At 44.7% G+C, this 22,089-nt stretch overlaps 1 protein-coding gene across 1 annotated transcript in view; it reads right to left on the bottom strand.

The window, feature by feature from the left end:
• LOC145504748 (NBPF family member NBPF19-like) overlaps nucleotides 1-22,089 on the bottom strand; it is a 363,203-nt gene that overhangs the window by 187,228 nt on the left and 153,886 nt on the right. Inside the window, exons 42-61 of the mRNA XM_081486054.1 lie at nucleotides 21,517-21,568; nucleotides 20,418-20,632; nucleotides 19,136-19,187; nucleotides 18,318-18,493; nucleotides 17,014-17,065; nucleotides 15,915-16,129; nucleotides 14,633-14,684; nucleotides 13,815-13,990; nucleotides 12,511-12,562; nucleotides 11,412-11,626; nucleotides 10,130-10,181; nucleotides 9,312-9,487; nucleotides 8,008-8,059; nucleotides 6,909-7,123; nucleotides 5,627-5,678; nucleotides 4,809-4,984; nucleotides 3,505-3,556; nucleotides 2,406-2,620; nucleotides 1,124-1,175; nucleotides 306-481 (exon numbers count right to left, since the gene is read on the bottom strand). Coding sequence (XP_081342180.1) covers nucleotides 306-481; nucleotides 1,124-1,175; nucleotides 2,406-2,620; nucleotides 3,505-3,556; nucleotides 4,809-4,984; nucleotides 5,627-5,678; nucleotides 6,909-7,123; nucleotides 8,008-8,059; nucleotides 9,312-9,487; nucleotides 10,130-10,181; nucleotides 11,412-11,626; nucleotides 12,511-12,562; nucleotides 13,815-13,990; nucleotides 14,633-14,684; nucleotides 15,915-16,129; nucleotides 17,014-17,065; nucleotides 18,318-18,493; nucleotides 19,136-19,187; nucleotides 20,418-20,632; nucleotides 21,517-21,568 — 2,475 coding nt within the window. The remainder of the gene's footprint in view (nucleotides 1-305; nucleotides 482-1,123; nucleotides 1,176-2,405; nucleotides 2,621-3,504; nucleotides 3,557-4,808; nucleotides 4,985-5,626; nucleotides 5,679-6,908; nucleotides 7,124-8,007; nucleotides 8,060-9,311; nucleotides 9,488-10,129; nucleotides 10,182-11,411; nucleotides 11,627-12,510; nucleotides 12,563-13,814; nucleotides 13,991-14,632; nucleotides 14,685-15,914; nucleotides 16,130-17,013; nucleotides 17,066-18,317; nucleotides 18,494-19,135; nucleotides 19,188-20,417; nucleotides 20,633-21,516; nucleotides 21,569-22,089) is intronic.

Below are 22,089 nucleotides of genomic sequence, written 5' to 3'. Positions count from 1 at the left end.
AGGAAAAAACAGTCATCTCCGGACACCTGCACACATACAAGTGAGTGAGTGTGTCACAATAGCCTTGAGCCATGACCTAACTTGGGGCCGGACCCGTAGGCTCCACCTGAATGAAGAAGACAGCATAGCTCCCAGACCCACCTGATGTCTGTACTTAAAACTCTACCACAGAGTCTCATCCAAATCACTGTCTACAGCGCTTCCAACAGGGATGACAAACCTCAGCACCCCAGAGGTGGGGACTACGAAGCGTACAGAGTCTACCTGGGCATATAGGTGGAGTTCTATCACAAGAAAATACTCACTGGTTACATCCCGAGCATAAGACACATCCACGTCCTCAGGTGAGAAGATGGCATTGCTCCGATAAGGCCAGAAGGAGTCTGACAGGTCAGGAAGAACTGAGTAAGTCAGGTAGTGTTCATCTAGAGAGTCCTGTGGGACTCCATTCTCTATCATCTGTGGCAGCTGTCTGTTGAACCTGGTGGGGAGGGACGGCAAAAGACTAAGCCAAGACTTATCAGAAACTGTACAGTCCTATCTGGTTTTGATGGAATGTTTGAGTGGTGAAGCCAAGGGTCTGATCCATGACAGGGAGAAAACTCTGTTTTGTGTGTGAGACACAGCGTGGTTTTACAGGGGCAGAAGAGAGAAAAAGCAGTAGGTGCTCAGTGGTCTGACCAAATAACAGGCTGATGAACAGACAGATTTCTCTGTGATGGTACAGTCACGCCTCACATACAGGGACACGGAGTAGTGGCTTTCACACTTCCACTTACATGGCATTGACATTACTATGACACACATGCCAGCATGCTAACACCAAACATATAGCAGATATGCATCTCACTCTAGAAACCACACCTGATATAAAAATTGAGTGCAAAAACATCACTCTGACTTAGTTCACCTGGGTCGACTGACTTGGGGTTGAAACTTGACCAGTAAATAAGAAATTGGAAACAATACAAGTACCACAGTGAAAGCAGAGAACATTATGAAAAAGAATAATAGTGGTGGGCAAAACTGACGACACAATATATTCAGCACTTTCTGTTTTTCCCCGCATGAGAGGTCTGCAGAGGTTATCACTGTACAGGAGCCCACAGATATTCAAAATTACCTCGGGGCCCCAACCGCTGCTCCTTTCAGGTCATCGAGACCATTCTGGTTTTCTGCAAAGAAATTAACAGAAGAGTTATGTCAGGCAAATGCCTTTCCAAAACGCCCAATCCTGTGCCTATCTTCAGAATGTGGTAACAGGCTATTGAGACAGAAATAATCCAGGAGGCCCTAGAATGAGCCTCAGAAGAAGGCACTGGGTTTCCTTCTTGAGCCATTGGACAAATTTCCTTGATATGATATGTCATCGGCAGAGTATCCTGATCCCCAGTCTGTGCAAACAGCTAAATATATCCTTTTCCCCACAGTTCCTGGGGAACAACTTAATTATATCCTCAGCCTGCTATAATACTCAGGCTTTTTTCATCTGAAATGTTGTTTATTAATGGGATAAGTGATTTCACACTGAGATTAAATGGGAGTGGAATCCACACACCATCAAGTCAAATGAATCTCAAAGCTGCAAACAGAGGCCATTCATCAGGTTGGGAAGTTCCAGGGCCCTGTCTTCCCTCAGAGCTGCTGCTGCTGCTGCTAAGTCGCTTCAGTCGTGTCCGTCTGTGCGACCTCATAGACGGCAGACCACCAGGATCCCCCGTCGCTGGGATTCTCCAGGCAAGACACTGGAGGGGGTTGCCATTTCCTTCTCAATGCATGAAAGTGAAAAGTGAAAGTGAAGTCGCACAGTCGTGTCCCCATGGACTTCGCGACCCCATGGAGCCTACCAGGCTACTCCATCCATGGGATTTTCCAGGCAAGAGTACTGGAGTGGGTTCCCATTGCCTTTTCCGTTACCTCAGAGAAACATACCAAAAACTGACAGTGCGCATTACCTTATGCTATCAGAAACTTCGAACAAGATAAGTCCAAGGAAAAGAGAGAGGCTATGGGTTGACAGACGTGAACGAAAGTCGTGACACCTCCAAAGAAATAAACAAGACTGCAAAAAGCCTTGGACAGGTGTAGGAACGCAGGGACATTACCCAGAAATGACAATTAAAGCATTTCCTGTGAGATAAGAGGTTCATTCAAAATTAGGAAGCCTTTGTACCTCCTGTGCCACAATTGCTAAGGTTCATGTGAGTCTGGCTGGACCACCTTGGGTAGAGCGGTTTACCCCAGGGACAACCATGACAGGGAACTTAGAAAAGTTCATTCATAGAATGTCTCATTTTAAATGCAACTATAGAGTCTGGTTCAAATCAGGCTTCAGTATGGAAGCATAGGGTCTATCAAACGGGATCATTCTCCCAGAGTAGACTAACAGATATATCGAAGACTACCTGGGAGACCAGTCGAAATTTCATCCTCTTCAGCATGAGAGCAACCACAGGCTCCATCCATGGCAGACTCCACATTCTCTTCATCAAATGCAAATTTTCCATCACTGGAAGGCTGGTTGCAGGCAGAACCTTCCTGGAGAGTGGAAGGTACTGAAACACATTCATCTTGGGATTGCTGGAACACCACCTTCTTTTCAACATCCAGCAAGTTCACGCTGTGTCAGGTGGAGAAGGGATGACAGAAAATTAAGAGGATTCGACCCCAAGCTATCTGGCTGGTTTTCATGACAGGCATTGAGTTTGCTCACAGAAAGCAAAAGAGCAGTCCCCTTAAGGAGGGAAGTAACTCCTCCTGATGTGGAGTGGAGTGTGGGTGCCATGGGGTAGGAGAGAGACAGCAGGTTCTCTGGGCACTGGGCACACAACCAGCGGTTGAAGGAGGAGATGGAATTTTCCCTACATGCTAACGTCACCACCCCCAGCACACACAGAAGGCAGGGACAGTGGTTCAGACTTTTCTGCACAGATTGTATTGATCTGGATATCCTGTGTCCAAGTGAACACAGCTTTTAAGAAGTTAAAGATGTGTTTGAGTTTGGACTCTATTCCATTCAATTTTAAAATATTTCTTGGCACAAATATAGCTTCAAGATCAGTTTTTCAGAGTTGGAGAAAAAGGAGGTATAGACTAGATATTCTGCCTTCAAGAACTATTTTTTTCAATATTTTGTTGTAATATGAATATCGTTCGATTTTCCTCCCTTGAAATCAAATATTTACCAACATGCTGATGCCAAACCAGTGTAAGACCCATAGGCTCTCACCCTACTTTACCCACTCAGGAGAAAACACACGAATACAGGAACTCCCAGGTTTAGTTATTTCACCTGGGACAACTCACTGTACATTACTAAACTTGAAGGATTGAAAAACTGAAACGCACAAACTTGTGAAACATAAATAGACAACACTACTAAAGAGATACTTGCTGCTGCATGAATAGATGAAAGAGTTATATAGAGTACTTTCTATTTTTCTCTGGATCTGAGGTCTCCTGCTGTCACCACTGACATTCACAGCCCACAGATTTTCAAATTACCTGGGAAATGAGAGCTCTTGTCCACTCACTTGCTTGTGATCGTTTTCATTGTCTAGTAGGAAATTCAGAGACAGCAGGTCATGAGAAGCAAATCAGATCTCACACATATCTACTCAGGAAACACATATACAACAGGGACCTTAATATTCTAATTGCAAGAACATAATTCTTTAGCAAAGATATTCTAGGACACTTAAGTCGTATGAGAATTAGACTGGACTGCTTCCAGACCCATCGAGGAAATTTGCTGATTGATCTGGTATCTCTCCCAACAGCCTTCGTTCTAAGTCTGTAGAAGCACTTAAAAATGTATTTTCCACAGAGATGCTAGAAAATGAGCTGAGTTATTTTCTAGAATTATTTCTATAGTGCTGCTTGGTCCCATCAGACTATGTGGTTGTTGATGGTTCAGAGGAATTTATGCTTGAGACTAGAGTGATGGGTGAATTGTGAAAGCGTTAGCCGCTCAATGGTGGCGGTCTCTTTGTGACCGCATGGACTATAGCCCACCAGGCTCCTCTCTGTCCATTGAATTCTCCACCCAAGAATACTAGAGTGGGTGCCATTCTCTTGTCCAGAGGATCTTCATGATACAGGGATTGAACCTGGGTCTCCTGCATTGCGGGCAGATTCTTTACCATCTGAGCCACCAGGGAAGCCCAGTGAAATCTATTAACCTTCAAATCAAAAAGAATCTTTGGTGCTACACAGAAACCATGACCATTTGAAGCTGGAGGAACTGCCAGAGCCCAGCCTTACTTCATGGAAACATCCAAGCAAGGCAATGGGACAGTTGTGTCTGTCTTGGTGTCAGATACCATCTTAGCTAAGACCTGCCAACATCGAGAAAAGGGAGACTGGGGCTGAGCGCAGTAAAACACATGATGGAAATCACCTCTCCTTATAAAGAGGCAAGTCTGTCATCACTTCTGGAGAGGCCACGAACATTGACAAAAATTTAACTCATTGCGGGGAACAACACACTGGCTCCAAACGAGTTCTGACAGACACCTCCTGTGGATTTCCAGCTGAGGTGGTTGAGAGTTGTCACAAGTGCTTTGTGTCAAATGCCTGATACTGGGGTCAGGGTGACAGAGACAAGCCCGGAGCCAAAAAATGAATGAGAGCTCCCTGACCCACCTGATGTCTGTACTTAAAACTCTACCACAGAGTCTCATCCAAATCACTGTCTACAGCGCTTCCAACAGGGATGACAAACCTCAGCACCGCAGAGGTGGGGAGTACGAAGCGTACAGAGTCTACCTGGGCATATAGGTGGAGTTCTATCACAAGAAAATACTCACTGGTTACATCCCGAGCATAAGACACATCCACGTCCTCAGGTGAGAAGATGGCATTGCTCCGATAAGGCCAGAAGGAGTCTGACAGGTCAGGAAGAACTGAGTAAGTCAGGTAGTGTTCATCTAGAGAGTCCTGTGGGACTCCATTCTCTATCATCTGTGGCAGCTGTCTGTTGAACCTGGTGGGGAGGGACGGCAAAAGACTAAGCCAAGACTTATCAGAAACTGTACAGTCCTATCTGGTTTTGATGGAATGTTTGAGTGGTGAAGCCAAGGGTCTGATCCATGACAGGGAGAAAACTCTGTTTTGTGTGTGAGACACAGCGTGGTTTTACAGGGGCGGAAGAGAGAAAAAGCAGTAGGTGCTCAGTGGTCTGACCAAATAACAGGCTGATGAACAGACAGATTTCTCTGTGATGGTACAGTCACGCCTCACATACAGGGACACGGAGTAGTGGCTTTCACACTTCCACTTACATGGCATTGACATTACTATGACACACATGCCAGCATGCTAACACCAAACATATAGCAGATATGCATCTCACTCTAGAAACCACACCTGATATAAAAATTGAGTGCAAAAACATCACTCTGACTTAGTTCACCTAGGTCGACTGACTTGGGTTTGAAACTTGACCAGTAAATAAGAAATTGGAAACAATACAAGTACCACAGTGAAAGCAGAGAACATTATGAAAAAGAATAATAGTGGTGGGCAAAACTGACGACACAATATATTCAGCACTTTCTGTCTTTCCCCGCATCAGAGGTCTGCAGAGGTTATCACTGTACAGGAGCCCACAGATATTCAAAATTACCTCGGGGCCCCAACCGCTGCTCCTTTCAGGTCATCGTGACCATTCTGGTTTTCTGCAAAGAAATTAACAGAAGAGTTATGTCAGGCAAATGCCTTTCCAAAACGCCCAATCCTGTGCCTATCTTCAGAATGTGGTAACAGGCTATTGAGACAGAAATAATCCAGGAGGCCCTAGAATGAGCCTCAGAAGAAGGCACTGGGTTTCCTTCTTGAGCCATTGGACAAATTTCCTTGATATGATATGTCATCGGCAGAGTATCCTGATCCCCAGTCTGTGCAAACAGCTAAATATATCCTTTTCCCCACAGTTCCTGGGGAACAACTTAATTATATCCTCAGCCTGCTATAATACTCAGGCTTTTTTCATCTGAAATGTTGTTTATTAATGGGATAAGTGATTTCACACTGAGATTAAATGGGAGTGGAATCCACACACCATCAAGTCAAATGAATCTCAAAGCTGCAAACAGAGGCCATTCATCAGGTTGGGAAGTTCCAGGGCCCTGTCTTCCCTCAGAGCTGCTGCTGCTGCTGCTAAGTCGCTTCAGTCGTGTCCGTCTGTGCGACCTCATAGACGGCAGACCACCAGGATCCCCCGTCGCTGGGATTCTCCAGGCAAGACACTGGAGGGGGTTGCCATTTCCTTCTCAATGCATGAAAGTGAAAAGTGAAAGTGAAGTCGCACAGTCGTGTCCCCATGGACTTCGCGACCCCATGGAGCCTACCAGGCTACTCCATCCATGGGATTTTCCAGGCAAGAGTACTGGAGTGGGTTCCCATTGCCTTTTCCGTTACCTCAGAGAAACATACCAAAAACTGACAGTGCGCATTACCTTCTGCTATCAGAAACTTCGAACAAGATAAGTCCAAGGAAAAGAGAGAGGCTATGGGTTGACAGACGTGAACGAAAGTCGTGACACCTCCAAAGAAATAAACAAGACTGCAAAAAGCCTTGGACAGGTGTAGGAACGCAGGGACATTACCCAGAAATGACAATTAAAGCATTTCCTGTGAGATAAGAGGTTCATTCAAAATTAGGAAGCCTTTGTACCTCCTGTGCCACAATTGCTAAGGTTCATGTGAGTCTGGCTGGACCACCTTGGGTAGAGCGGTTTACCCCAGGGACAACCATGACAGGGAACTTAGAAAAGTTCATTCATAGAATGTCTCATTTTAAATGCAACTATAGAGTCTGGTTCAAATCAGGCTTCAGTATGGAAGCATAGGGTCTATCAAACGGGATCATTCTCCCAGAGTAGACTAACAGATATATCGAAGACTACCTGGGAGACCAGTCGAAATTTCATCCTCTTCAGCATGAGAGCAACCACAGGCTCCATCCATGGCAGACTCCACATTCTCTTCATCAAATGCAAATTTTCCATCACTGGAAGGCTGGTTGCAGGCAGAACCTTCCTGGAGAGTGGAAGGTACTGAAACACATTCATCTTGGGATTGCTGGAACACCACCTTCTTTTCAACATCCAGCAAGTTCACGCTGTGTCAGGTGGAGAAGGGATGACAGAAAATTAAGAGGATTCGACCCCAAGCTATCTGGCTGGTTTTCATGACAGGCATTGAGTTTGCTCACAGAAAGCAAAAGAGCAGTCCCCTTAAGGAGGGAAGTAACTCCTCCTGATGTGGAGTGGAGTGTGGGTGCCATGGGGTAGGAGAGAGACAGCAGGTTCTCTGGGCACTGGGCACACAACCAGCGGTTGAAGGAGGAGATGGAATTTTCCCTACATGCTAACGTCACCACCCCCAGCACACACAGAAGGCAGGGACAGTGGTTCAGACTTTTCTGCACAGATTGTATTGATCTGGATATCCTGTGTCCAAGTGAACACAGCTTTTAAGAAGTTAAAGATGTGTTTGAGTTTGGACTCTATTCCATTCAATTTTAAAATATTTCTTGGCACAAATATAGCTTCAAGATCAGTTTTTCAGAGTTGGAGAAAAAGGAGGTATAGACTAGATATTCTGCCTTCAAGAACTATTTTTTTCAATATTTTGTTGTAATATGAATATCGTTCGATTTTCCTCCCTTGAAATCAAATATTTACCAACATGCTGATGCCAAACCAGTGTAAGACCCATAGGCTCTCACCCTACTTTACCCACTCAGGAGAAAACACACGAATACAGGAACTCCCAGGTTTAGTTATTTCACCTGGGACAACTCACTGTACATTACTAAACTTGAAGGATTGAAAAACTGAAACGCACAAACTTGTGAAACATAAATAGACAACACTACTAAAGAGATACTTGCTGCTGCATGAATAGATGAAAGAGTTATATAGAGTACTTTCTATTTTTCTCTGGATCTGAGGTCTCCTGCTGTCACCACTGACATTCACAGCCCACAGATTTTCAAATTACCTGGGAAATGAGAGCTCTTGTCCACTCACTTGCTTGTGATCGTTTTCATTGTCTAGTAGGAAATTCAGAGACAGCAGGTCATAAGAAGCAAATCAGATCTCACACATATCTACTCAGGAAACACATATACAACAGGGACCTTAATATTCTAATTGCAAGAACATAATTCTTTAGCAAAGATATTCTAGGACACTTAAGTCGTATGAGAATTAGACTGGACTGCTTCCAGACCCATCGAGGAAATTTGCTGATTGATCTGGTATCTCTCCCAACAGCCTTCGTTCTAAGTCTGTAGAAGCACTTAAAAATGTATTTTCCACAGAGATGCTAGAAAATGAGCTGAGTTATTTTCTAGAATTATTTCTATAGTGCTGCTTGGTCCCATCAGACTATGTGGTTGTTGATGGTTCAGAGGAATTTATGCTTGAGACTAGAGTGATGGGTGAATTGTGAAAGCGTTAGCCGCTCAATGGTGGCGGTCTCTTTGTGACCGCATGGACTATAGCCCACCAGGCTCCTCTCTGTCCATTGAATTCTCCACCCAAGAATACTAGAGTGGGTGCCATTCTCTTGTCCAGAGGATCTTCATGATACAGGGATTGAACCTGGGTCTCCTGCATTGCGGGCAGATTCTTTACCATCTGAGCCACCAGGGAAGCCCAGTGAAATCTATTAACCTTCAAATCAAAAAGAATCTTTGGTGCTACACAGAAACCATGACCATTTGAAGCTGGAGGAACTGCCAGAGCCCAGCCTTACTTCATGGAAACATCCAAGCAAGGCAATGGGACAGTTGTGTCTGTCTTGGTGTCAGATACCATCTTAGCTAAGACCTGCCAACATCGAGAAAAGGGAGACTGGGGCTGAGCGCAGTAAAACACATGATGGAAATCACCTCTCCTTATAAAGAGGCAAGTCTGTCATCACTTCTGGAGAGGCCACGAACATTGACAAAAATTTAACTCATTGCGGGGAACAACACACTGGCTCCAAACGAGTTCTGACAGACACCTCCTGTGGATTTCCAGCTGAGGTGGTTGAGAGTTGTCACAAGTGCTTTGTGTCAAATGCCTGATACTGGGGTCAGGGTGACAGAGACAAGCCCGGAGCCAAAAAATGAATGAGAGCTCCCTGACCCACCTGATGTCTGTACTTAAAACTCTACCACAGAGTCTCATCCAAATCACTGTCTACAGCGCTTCCAACAGGGATGACAAACCTCAGCACCGCAGAGGTGGGGAGTACGAAGCGTACAGAGTCTACCTGGGCATATAGGTGGAGTTCTATCACAAGAAAATACTCACTGGTTACATCCCGAGCATAAGACACATCCACGTCCTCAGGTGAGAAGATGGCATTGCTCCGATAAGGCCAGAAGGAGTCTGACAGGTCAGGAAGAACTGAGTAAGTCAGGTAGTGTTCATCTAGAGAGTCCTGTGGGACTCCATTCTCTATCATCTGTGGCAGCTGTCTGTTGAACCTGGTGGGGAGGGACGGCAAAAGACTAAGCCAAGACTTATCAGAAACTGTACAGTCCTATCTGGTTTTGATGGAATGTTTGAGTGGTGAAGCCAAGGGTCTGATCCATGACAGGGAGAAAACTCTGTTTTGTGTGTGAGACACAGCGTGGTTTTACAGGGGCGGAAGAGAGAAAAAGCAGTAGGTGCTCAGTGGTCTGACCAAATAACAGGCTGATGAACAGACAGATTTCTCTGTGATGGTACAGTCACGCCTCACATACAGGGACACGGAGTAGTGGCTTTCACACTTCCACTTACATGGCATTGACATTACTATGACACACATGCCAGCATGCTAACACCAAACATATAGCAGATATGCATCTCACTCTAGAAACCACACCTGATATAAAAATTGAGTGCAAAAAAATCACTCTGACTTAGTTCACCTAGGTCGACTGACTTGGGTTTGAAACTTGACCAGTAAATAAGAAATTGGAAACAATACAAGTACCACAGTGAAAGCAGAGAACATTATGAAAAAGAATAATAGTGGTGGGCAAAACTGACGACACAATATATTCAGCACTTTCTGTCTTTCCCCGCATCAGAGGTCTGCAGAGGTTATCACTGTACAGGAGCCCACAGATATTCAAAATTACCTCGGGGCCACAACCGCTGCTCCTTTCAGGTCATCGTGACCATTCTGGTTTTCTGCAAAGAAATTAACAGAAGAGTTATGTCAGGCAACTGCCTTTCCAAAACGCCCAATCCTGTGCCTATCTTCAGAATGTGGTAACAGGCTATTGAGACAGAAATAATCCAGGAGGCCCTAGAATGAGCCTCAGAAGAAGGCACTGGGTTTCCTTCTTGAGCCATTGGACAAATTTCCTTGATATGATATGTCATCGGCAGAGTATCCTGATCCCCAGTCTGTGCAAACAGCTAAATATATCCTTTTCCCCACAGTTCCTGGGGAACAACTTAATTATATCCTCAGCCTGCTATAATACTCAGGCTTTTTTCATCTGAAATGTTGTTTATTAATGGGATAAGTGATTTCACACTGAGATTAAATGGGAGTGGAATCCACACACCATCAAGTCAAATGAATCTCAAAGCTGCAAACAGAGGCCATTCATCAGGTTGGGAAGTTCCAGGGCCCTGTCTTCCCTCAGAGCTGCTGCTGCTGCTGCTAAGTCGCTTCAGTCGTGTCCGTCTGTGCGACCTCATAGACGGCAGACCACCAGGATCCCCCGTCGCTGGGATTCTCCAGGCAAGACACTGGAGGGGGTTGCCATTTCCTTCTCAATGCATGAAAGTGAAAAGTGAAAGTGAAGTCGCACAGTCGTGTCCCCATGGACTTCGCGACCCCATGGAGCCTACCAGGCTACTCCATCCATGGGATTTTCCAGGCAAGAGTACTGGAGTGGGTTCCCATTGCCTTTTCCGTTACCTCAGAGAAACATACCAAAAACTGACAGTGCGCATTACCTTATGCTATCAGAAACTTCGAACAAGATAAGTCCAAGGAAAAGAGAGAGGCTATGGGTTGACAGACGTGAACGAAAGTCGTGACACCTCCAAAGAAATAAACAAGACTGCAAAAAGCCTTGGACAGGTGTAGGAACGCAGGGACATTACCCAGAAATGACAATTAAAGCATTTCCTGTGAGATAAGAGGTTCATTCAAAATTAGGAAGCCTTTGTACCTCCTGTGCCACAATTGCTAAGGTTCATGTGAGTCTGGCTGGACCACCTTGGGTAGAGCGGTTTACCCCAGGGACAACCATGACAGGGAACTTAGAAAAGTTCATTCATAGAATGTCTCATTTTAAATGCAACTATAGAGTCTGGTTCAAATCAGGCTTCAGTATGGAAGCATAGGGTCTATCAAACGGGATCATTCTCCCAGAGTAGACTAACAGATATATCGAAGACTACCTGGGAGACCAGTCGAAATTTCATCCTCTTCAGCATGAGAGCAACCACAGGCTCCATCCATGGCAGACTCCACATTCTCTTCATCAAATGCAAATTTTCCATCACTGGAAGGCTGGTTGCAGGCAGAACCTTCCTGGAGAGTGGAAGGTACTGAAACACATTCATCTTGGGATTGCTGGAACACCACCTTCTTTTCAACATCCAGCAAGTTCACGCTGTGTCAGGTGGAGAAGGGATGACAGAAAATTAAGAGGATTCGACCCCAAGCTATCTGGCTGGTTTTCATGACAGGCATTGAGTTTGCTCACAGAAAGCAAAAGAGCAGTCCCCTTAAGGAGGGAAGTAACTCCTCCTGATGTGGAGTGGAGTGTGGGTGCCATGGGGTAGGAGAGAGACAGCAGGTTCTCTGGGCACTGGGCACACAACCAGCGGTTGAAGGAGGAGATGGAATTTTCCCTACATGCTAACGTCACCACCCCCAGCACACACAGAAGGCAGGGACAGTGGTTCAGACTTTTCTGCACAGATTGTATTGATCTGGATATCCTGTGTCCAAGTGAACACAGCTTTTAAGAAGTTAAAGATGTGTTTGAGTTTGGACTCTATTCCATTCAATTTTAAAATATTTCTTGGCACAAATATAGCTTCAAGATCAGTTTTTCAGAGTTGGAGAAAAAGGAGGTATAGACTAGATATTCTGCCTTCAAGAACTATTTTTTTCAATATTTTGTTGTAATATGAATATCGTTCGATTTTCCTCCCTTGAAATCAAATATTTACCAACATGCTGATGCCAAACCAGTGTAAGACCCATAGTCTCTCACCCTACTTTACCCACTCAGGAGAAAACACACGAATACAGGAACTCCCAGGTTTAGTTATTTCACCTGGGACAACTCACTGTACATTACTAAACTTGAAGGATTGAAAAACTGAAACGCACAAACTTGTGAAACATAAATAGACAACACTACTAAAGAGATACTTGCTGCTGCATGAATAGATGAAAGAGTTATATAGAGTACTTTCTATTTTTCTCTGGATCTGAGGTCTCCTGCTGTCACCACTGACATTCACAGCCCACAGATTTTCAAATTACCTGGGAAATGAGAGCTCTTGTCCACTCACTTGCTTGTGATCGTTTTCATTGTCTAGTAGGAAATTCAGAGACAGCAGGTCATAAGAAGCAAATCAGATCTCACACATATCTACTCAGGAAACACATATACAACAGGGACCTTAATATTCTAATTGCAAGAACATAATTCTTTAGCAAAGATATTCTAGGACACTTAAGTCGTATGAGAATTAGACTGGACTGCTTCCAGACCCATCGAGGAAATTTGCTGATTGATCTGGTATCTCTCCCAACAGCCTTCGTTCTAAGTCTGTAGAAGCACTTAAAAATGTATTTTCCACAGAGATGCTAGAAAATGAGCTGAGTTATTTTCTAGAATTATTTCTATAGTGCTGCTTGGTCCCATCAGACTATGTGGTTGTTGATGGTTCAGAGGAATTTATGCTTGAGACTAGAGTGATGGGTGAATTGTGAAAGCGTTAGCCGCTCAATGGTGGCGGTCTCTTTGTGACCGCATGGACTATAGCCCACCAGGCTCCTCTCTGTCCATTGAATTCTCCACCCAAGAATACTAGAGTGGGTGCCATTCTCTTGTCCAGAGGATCTTCATGATACAGGGATTGAACCTGGGTCTCCTGCATTGCGGGCAGATTCTTTACCATCTGAGCCACCAGGGAAGCCCAGTGAAATCTATTAACCTTCAAATCAAAAAGAATCTTTGGTGCTACACAGAAACCATGACCATTTGAAGCTGGAGGAACTGCCAGAGCCCAGCCTTACTTCATGGAAACATCCAAGCAAGGCAATGGGACAGTTGTGTCTGTCTTGGTGTCAGATACCATCTTAGCTAAGACCTGCCAACATCGAGAAAAGGGAGACTGGGGCTGAGCGCAGTAAAACACATGATGGAAATCACCTCTCCTTATAAAGAGGCAAGTCTGTCATCACTTCTGGAGAGGCCACGAACATTGACAAAAATTTAACTCATTGCGGGGAACAACACACTGGCTCCAAACGAGTTCTGACAGACACCTCCTGTGGATTTCCAGCTGAGGTGGTTGAGAGTTGTCACAAGTGCTTTGTGTCAAATGCCTGATACTGGGGTCAGGGTGACAGAGACAAGCCCGGAGCCAAAAAATGAATGAGAGCTCCCTGACCCACCTGATGTCTGTACTTAAAACTCTACCACAGAGTCTCATCCAAATCACTGTCTACAGCGCTTCCAACAGGGATGACAAACCTCAGCACCGCAGAGGTGGGGAGTACGAAGCGTACAGAGTCTACCTGGGCATATAGGTGGAGTTCTATCACAAGAAAATACTCACTGGTTACATCCCGAGCATAAGACACATCCACGTCCTCAGGTGAGAAGATGGCATTGCTCCGATAAGGCCAGAAGGAGTCTGACAGGTCAGGAAGAACTGAGTAAGTCAGGTAGTGTTCATCTAGAGAGTCCTGTGGGACTCCATTCTCTATCATCTGTGGCAGCTGTCTGTTGAACCTGGTGGGGAGGGACGGCAAAAGACTAAGCCAAGACTTATCAGAAACTGTACAGTCCTATCTGGTTTTGATGGAATGTTTGAGTGGTGAAGCCAAGGGTCTGATCCATGACAGGGAGAAAACTCTGTTTTGTGTGTGAGACACAGCGTGGTTTTACAGGGGCAGAAGAGAGAAAAAGCAGTAGGTGCTCAGTGGTCTGACCAAATAACAGGCTGATGAACAGACAGATTTCTCTGTGATGGTACAGTCACGCCTCACATACAGGGACACGGAGTAGTGGCTTTCACACTTCCACTTACATGGCATTGACATTACTATGACACACATGCCAGCATGCTAACACCAAACATATAGCAGATATGCATCTCACTCTAGAAACCACACCTGATATAAAAATTGAGTGCAAAAAAATCACTCTGACTTAGTTCACCTGGGTCGACTGACTTGGGTTTGAAACTTGACCAGTAAATAAGAAATTGGAAACAATATAAGTACCACAGTGAAAGCAGAGAACATTATGAAAAAGAATAATAGTGGTGGGCAAAACTGACGACACAATATATTCAGCACTTTCTGTCTTTCCCCGCATCAGAGGTCTGCAGAGGTTATCACTGTACAGGAGCCCACAGATATTCAAAATTACCTCGGGGCCACAACCGCTGCTCCTTTCAGGTCATCGTGACCATTCTGGTTTTCTGCAAAGAAATTAACAGAAGAGTTATGTCAGGCAAATGCCTTTCCAAAACGCCCAATCCTGTGCCTATCTTCAGAATGTGGTAACAGGCTATTGAGACAGAAATAATCCAGGAGGCCCTAGAATGAGCCTCAGAAGAAGGCACTGGGTTTCCTTCTTGAGCCATTGGACAAATTTCCTTGATATGATATGTCATCGGCAGAGTATCCTGATCCCCAGTCTGTGCAAACAGCTAAATATATCCTTTTCCCCACAGTTCCTGGGGAACAACTTAATTATATCCTCAGCCTGCTATAATACTCAGGCTTTTTTCATCTGAAATGTTGTTTATTAATGGGATAAGTGATTTCACACTGAGATTAAATGGGAGTGGAATCCACACACCATCAAGTCAAATGAATCTCAAAGCTGCAAACAGAGGCCATTCATCAGGTTGGGAAGTTCCAGGGCCCTGTCTTCCCTCAGAGCTGCTGCTGCTGCTGCTAAGTCGCTTCAGTCGTGTCCGTCTGTGCGACCTCATAGACGGCAGACCACCAGGATCCCCCGTCGCTGGGATTCTCCAGGCAAGACACTGGAGGGGGTTGCCATTTCCTTCTCAATGCATGAAAGTGAAAAGTGAAAGTGAAGTCGCACAGTCGTGTCCCCATGGACTTCGCGACCCCATGGAGCCTACCAGGCTACTCCATCCATGGGATTTTCCAGGCAAGAGTACTGGAGTGGGTTCCCATTGCCTTTTCCGTTACCTCAGAGAAACATACCAAAAACTGACAGTGCGCATTACCTTCTGCTATCAGAAACTTCGAACAAGATAAGTCCAAGGAAAAGAGAGAGGCTATGGGTTGACAGACGTGAACGAAAGTCGTGACATCTCCAAAGAAATAAACAAGACTGCAAAAAGCCTTGGACAGGTGTAGGAACGCAGGGACATTACCCAGAAATGACAATTAAAGCTTTTCCTGTGAGATAAGAGGTTCATTCAAAATTAGGAAGCCTTTGTACCTCCTGTGCCACAATTGCTAAGGTTCATGTGAGTCTGGCTGGACCACCTTGGGTAGAGTGGTTTACCCCAGGGACAACCATGACAGGGAACTTAGAAAAGTTCATTCATAGAATGTCTCATTTTAAATGCAACTATAGAGTCTGGTTCAAATCAGGCTTCAGTATGGAAGCATAGGGTCTATCAAACGGGATCATTCTCCCAGAGTAGACTAACAGATATATCGAAGACTACCTGGGAGACCAGTCGAAATTTCATCCTCTTCAGCATGAGAGCAACCACAGGCTCCATCCATGGCAGACTCCACATTCTCTTCATCAAATGCAAATTTTCCATCACTGGAAGGCTGGTTGCAGGCAGAACCTTCCTGGAGAGTGGAAGGTACTGAAACACATTCATCTTGGGATTGCTGGAACACCACCTTCTTTTCAACATCCAGCAAGTTCACGCTGTGTCAGGTGGAGAAGGGATGACAGAAAATTAAGAGGATTCGACCCCAAGCTATCTGGCTGGTTTTCATGACAGGCATTGAGTTTGCTCACAGAAAGCAAAAGAGCAGTCCCCTTAAGGAGGGAAGTAACTCCTCCTGATGTGGAGTGGAGTGTGGGTGCCATGGGGTAGGAGAGAGACAGCAGGTTCTCTGGGCACTGGGCACACAACCAGCGGTTGAAGGAGGAGATGGAATTTTCCCTACATGCTAACGTCACCACCCCCAGCACACACAGAAGGCAGGGACAGTGGTTCAGACTTTTCTGCACAGATTGTATTGATCTGGATATCCTGTGTCCAAGTGAACACAGCTTTTAAGAAGTTAAAGATGTGTTTGAGTTTGGACTCTATTCCATTCAATTTTAAAATATTTCTTGGCACAAATATAGCTTCAAGATCAGTTTTTCAGAGTTGGAGAAAAAGGAGGTATAGACTAGATATTCTGCCTTCAAGAACTATTTTTTTCAATATTTTGTTGTAATATGAATATCGTTCGATTTTCCTCCCTTGAAATCAAATATTTACCAACATGCTGATGCCAAACCAGTGTAAGACCCATAGTCTCTCACCCTACTTTACCCACTCAGGAGAAAACACACGAATACAGGAACTCCCAGGTTTAGTTATTTCACCTGGGACAACTCACTGTACATTACTAAACTTGAAGGATTGAAAAACTGAAACGCACAAACTTGTGAAACATAAATAGACAACACTACTAAAGAGATACTTGCTGCTGCATGAATAGATGAAAGAGTTATATAGAGTACTTTCTATTTTTCTCTGGATCTGAGGTCTCCTGCTGTCACCACTGACATTCACAGCCCACAGATTTTCAAATTACCTGGGAAATGAGAGCTCTTGTCCACTCACTTGCTTGTGATCGTTTTCATTGTCTAGTAGGAAATTCAGAGACAGCAGGTCATAAGAAGCAAATCAGATCTCACACATATCTACTCAGGAAACACATATACAACAGGGACCTTAATATTCTAATTGTAAGAACATAATTCTTTAGCAAAGATATTCTAGGACACTTAAGTCGTATGAGAATTAGACTGGACTGCTTCCAGACCCATCGAGGAAATTTGCTGATTGATCTGGTATCTCTCCCAACAGCCTTCGTTCTGAGTCTGTAGAAGCACTTAAAAATGTATTTTCCACAGAGATGCTAGAAAATGAGCTGAGTTATTTTCTAGAATTATTTCTATAGTGCTGCTTGGTCCCATCAGACTATGTGGTTGTTGATGGTTTAGAGGAATTTATACTTGAGACTAGAGTGATGGGTGAATTGTGAAAGCGTTAGCCGCTCAGTAGTGGCGGTCTCTTTGTGACCGCATGGACTATAGCCCACCAGGCTCCTCTCTGTCCATTGAATTCTCCACCCAAGAATACTAGAGTGGGTGCCATTCTCTTGTCCAGAGGATCTTCATGATACAGGGATTGAACCTGGGTCTCCTGCATTGCGGGCAGATTCTTTACCATCTGAGCCACCAGGGAAGCCCAGTGAAATCTATTAACCTTCAAATCAAAAAGAATCTTTGGTGCTACACAGAAACCATGACCATTTGAAGCTGGAGGAACTGCCAGAGCCCAGCCTTACTTCATGGAAACATCCAAGCAAGGCAATGGGACAGTTGTGTCTGTCTTGGTGTCAGATACCATCTTAGCTAAGACCTGCCAACATCGAGAAAAGGGAGACTGGGGCTGAGCGCAGTAAAACACATGATGGAAATCACCTCTCCTTATAAAGAGGCAAGTCTGTCATCACTTCTGGAGAGGCCACGAACATTGACAAAAATTTAACTCATTGCGGGGAACAACACACTGGCTCCAAACGAGTTCTGACAGACACCTCCTGTGGATTTCCAGCTGAGGTGGTTGAGAGTTGTCACAAGTGCTTTGTGTCAAATGCCTGATACTGGGGTCAGGGTGACAGAGACAAGCCCGGAGCCAAAAAATGAATGAGAGCTCCCTGACCCACCTGATGTCTGTACTTAAAACTCTACCACAGAGTCTCATCCAAATCACTGTCTACAGCGCTTCCAACAGGGATGACAAACCTCAGCACCGCAGAGGTGGGGAGTACGAAGCGTACAGAGTCTACCTGGGCATATAGGTGGAGTTCTATCACAAGAAAATACTCACTGGTTACATCCCGAGCATAAGACACATCCACGTCCTCAGGTGAGAAGATGGCATTGCTCCGATAAGGCCAGAAGGAGTCTGACAGGTCAGGAAGAACTGAGTAAGTCAGGTAGTGTTCATCTAGAGAGTCCTGTGGGACTCCATTCTCTATCATCTGTGGCAGCTGTCTGTTGAACCTGGTGGGGAGGGACGGCAAAAGACTAAGCCAAGACTTATCAGAAACTGTACAGTCCTATCTGGTTTTGATGGAATGTTTGAGTGGTGAAGCCAAGGGTCTGATCCATGACAGGGAGAAAACTCTGTTTTGTGTGTGAGACACAGCGTGGTTTTACAGGGGCAGAAGAGAGAAAAAGCAGTAGGTGCTCAGTGGTCTGACCAAATAACAGGCTGATGAACAGACAGATTTCTCTGTGATGGTACAGTCACGCCTCACATACAGGGACACGGAGTAGTGGCTTTCACACTTCCACTTACATGGCATTGACATTACTATGACACACATGCCAGCATGCTAACACCAAACATATAGCAGATATGCATCTCACTCTAGAAACCACACCTGATATAAAAATTGAGTGCAAAAAAATCACTCTGACTTAGTTCACCTGGGTCGACTGACTTGGGTTTGAAACTTGACCAGTAAATAAGAAATTGGAAACAATACAAGTACCACAGTGAAAGCAGAGAACATTATGAAAAAGAATAATAGTGGTGGGCAAAACTGACGACACAATATATTCAGCACTTTCTGTCTTTCCCCGCATCAGAGGTCTGCAGAGGTTATCACTGTACAGGAGCCCACAGATATTCAAAATTACCTCGGGGCCACAACCGCTGCTCCTTTCAGGTCATCGTGACCATTCTGGTTTTCTGCAAAGAAATTAACAGAAGAGTTATGTCAGGCAAATGCCTTTCCAAAACGCCCAATCCTGTGCCTATCTTCAGAATGTGGTAACAGGCTATTGAGACAGAAATAATCCAGGAGGCCCTAGAATGAGCCTCAGAAGAAGGCACTGGGTTTCCTTCTTGAGCCATTGGACAAATTTCCTTGATATGATATGTCATCGGCAGAGTATCCTGATCCCCAGTCTGTGCAAACAGCTAAATATATCCTTTTCCCCACAGTTCCTGGGGAACAACTTAATTATATCCTCAGCCTGCTATAATACTCAGGCTTTTTTCATCTGAAATGTTGTTTATTAATGGGATAAGTGATTTCACACTGAGATTAAATGGGAGTGGAATCCACACACCATCAAGTCAAATGAATCTCAAAGCTGCAAACAGAGGCCATTCATCAGGTTGGGAAGTTCCAGGGCCCTGTCTTCCCTCAGAGCTGCTGCTGCTGCTGCTAAGTCGCTTCAGTCGTGTCCGTCTGTGCGACCTCATAGACGGCAGACCACCAGGATCCCCCGTCGCTGGGATTCTCCAGGCAAGACACTGGAGGGGGTTGCCATTTCCTTCTCAATGCATGAAAGTGAAAAGTGAAAGTGAAGTCGCACAGTCGTGTCCCCATGGACTTCGCGACCCCATGGAGCCTACCAGGCTACTCCATCCATGGGATTTTCCAGGCAAGAGTACTGGAGTGGGTTCCCATTGCCTTTTCCGTTACCTCAGAGAAACATACCAAAAACTGACAGTGCGCATTACCTTCTGCTATCAGAAACTTCGAACAAGATAAGTCCAAGGAAAAGAGAGAGGCTATGGGTTGACAGACGTGAACGAAAGTCGTGACACCTCCAAAGAAATAAACAAGACTGCAAAAAGCCTTGGACAGGTGTAGGAACGCAGGGACATTACCCAGAAATGACAATTAAAGCATTTCCTGTGAGATAAGAGGTTCATTCAAAATTAGGAAGCCTTTGTACCTCCTGTGCCACAATTGCTAAGGTTCATGTGAGTCTGGCTGGACCACCTTGGGTAGAGTGGTTTACCCCAGGGACAACCATGACAGGGAACTTAGAAAAGTTCATTCATAGAATGTCTCATTTTAAATGCAACTATAGAGTCTGGTTCAAATCAGGCTTCAGTATGGAAGCATAGGGTCTATCAAACGGGATCATTCTCCCAGAGTAGACTAACAGATATATCGAAGACTACCTGGGAGACCAGTCGAAATTTCATCCTCTTCAGCATGAGAGCAACCACAGGCTCCATCCATGGCAGACTCCACATTCTCTTCATCAAATGCAAATTTTCCATCACTGGAAGGCTGGTTGCAGGCAGAACCTTCCTGGAGAGTGGAAGGTACTGAAACACATTCATCTTGGGATTGCTGGAACACCACCTTCTTTTCAACATCCAGCAAGTTCACGCTGTGTCAGGTGGAGAAGGGATGACAGAAAATTAAGAGGATTCGACCCCAAGCTATCTGGCTGGTTTTCATGACAGGCATTGAGTTTGCTCACAGAAAGCAAAAGGGCAGTCCCCTTAAGGAGGGAAGTAACTCCTCCTGATGTGGAGTGGAGTGTGGGTGCCATGGGGTAGGAGAGAGACAGCAGGTTCTCTGGGCACTGGGCACACAACCAGCGGTTGAAGGAGGAGATGGAATTTTCCCTACATGCTAACGTCACCACCCCCAGCACACACAGAAGGCAGGGACAGTGGTTCAGACTTTTCTGCACAGATTGTATTGATCTGGATATCCTGTGTCCAAGTGAACACAGCTTTTAAGAAGTTAAAGATGTGTTTGAGTTTGGACTCTATTCCATTCAATTTTAAAATATTTCTTGGCACAAATATAGCTTCAAGATCAGTTTTTCAGAGTTGGAGAAAAAGGAGGTATAGACTAGATATTCTGCCTTCAAGAACTATTTTTTTCAATATTTTGTTGTAATATGAATATCGTTCGATTTTCCTCCCTTGAAATCAAATATTTACCAACATGCTGATGCCAAACCAGTGTAAGACCCATAGGCTCTCACCCTACTTTACCCACTCAGGAGAAAACACACGAATACAGGAACTCCCAGGTTTAGTTATTTCACCTGGGACAACTCACTGTACATTACTAAACTTGAAGGATTGAAAAACTGAAACGCACAAACTTGTGAAACATAAATAGACAACACTACTAAAGAGATACGTGCTGCTGCATGAATAGATGAAAGAGTTACATAGAGTACTTTCTATTTTTCTCTGGATCTGAGGTCTCCTGCTGTCACCACTGACATTCACAGCCCACAGATTTTCAAATTACCTGGGAAATGAGAGCTCTTGTCCACTCACTTGCTTGTGATCGTTTTCATTGTCTAGTAGGAAATTCAGAGACAGCAGGTCATAAGAAGCAAATCAGATCTCACACATATCTACTCAGGAAACACATATACAACAGGGACCTTAATATTCTAATTGTAAGAACATAATTCTTTAGCAAAGATATTCTAGGACACTTAAGTCGTATGAGAATTAGACTGGACTGCTTCCAGACCCATCGAGGAAATTTGCTGATTGATCTGGTATCTCTCCCAACAGCCTTCGTTCTGAGTCTGTAGAAGCACTTAAAAATGTATTTTCCACAGAGATGCTAGAAAATGAGCTGAGTTATTTTCTAGAATTATTTCTATAGTGCTGCTTGGTCCCATCAGACTATGTGGTTGTTGATGGTTTAGAGGAATTTATACTTGAGACTAGAGTGATGGGTGAATTGTGAAAGCGTTAGCCGCTCAGTAGTGGCGGTCTCTTTGTGACCGCATGGACTATAGCCCACCAGGCTCCTCTCTGTCCATTGAATTCTCCACCCAAGAATACTAGAGTGGGTGCCATTCTCTTG

This window comes from Giraffa tippelskirchi, chromosome 5, assembly GCF_054371585.1.
Source record: "Giraffa tippelskirchi isolate mGirTip1 chromosome 5, T2T-mGirTip1v1.2.pri, whole genome shotgun sequence".
Taxonomy (NCBI): Eukaryota; Metazoa; Chordata; class Mammalia; order Artiodactyla; family Giraffidae; genus Giraffa; species Giraffa tippelskirchi.
Note: the sequence above shows the minus strand (reverse complement) of the source record. Positions and strands in the feature narration are given on the sequence as shown.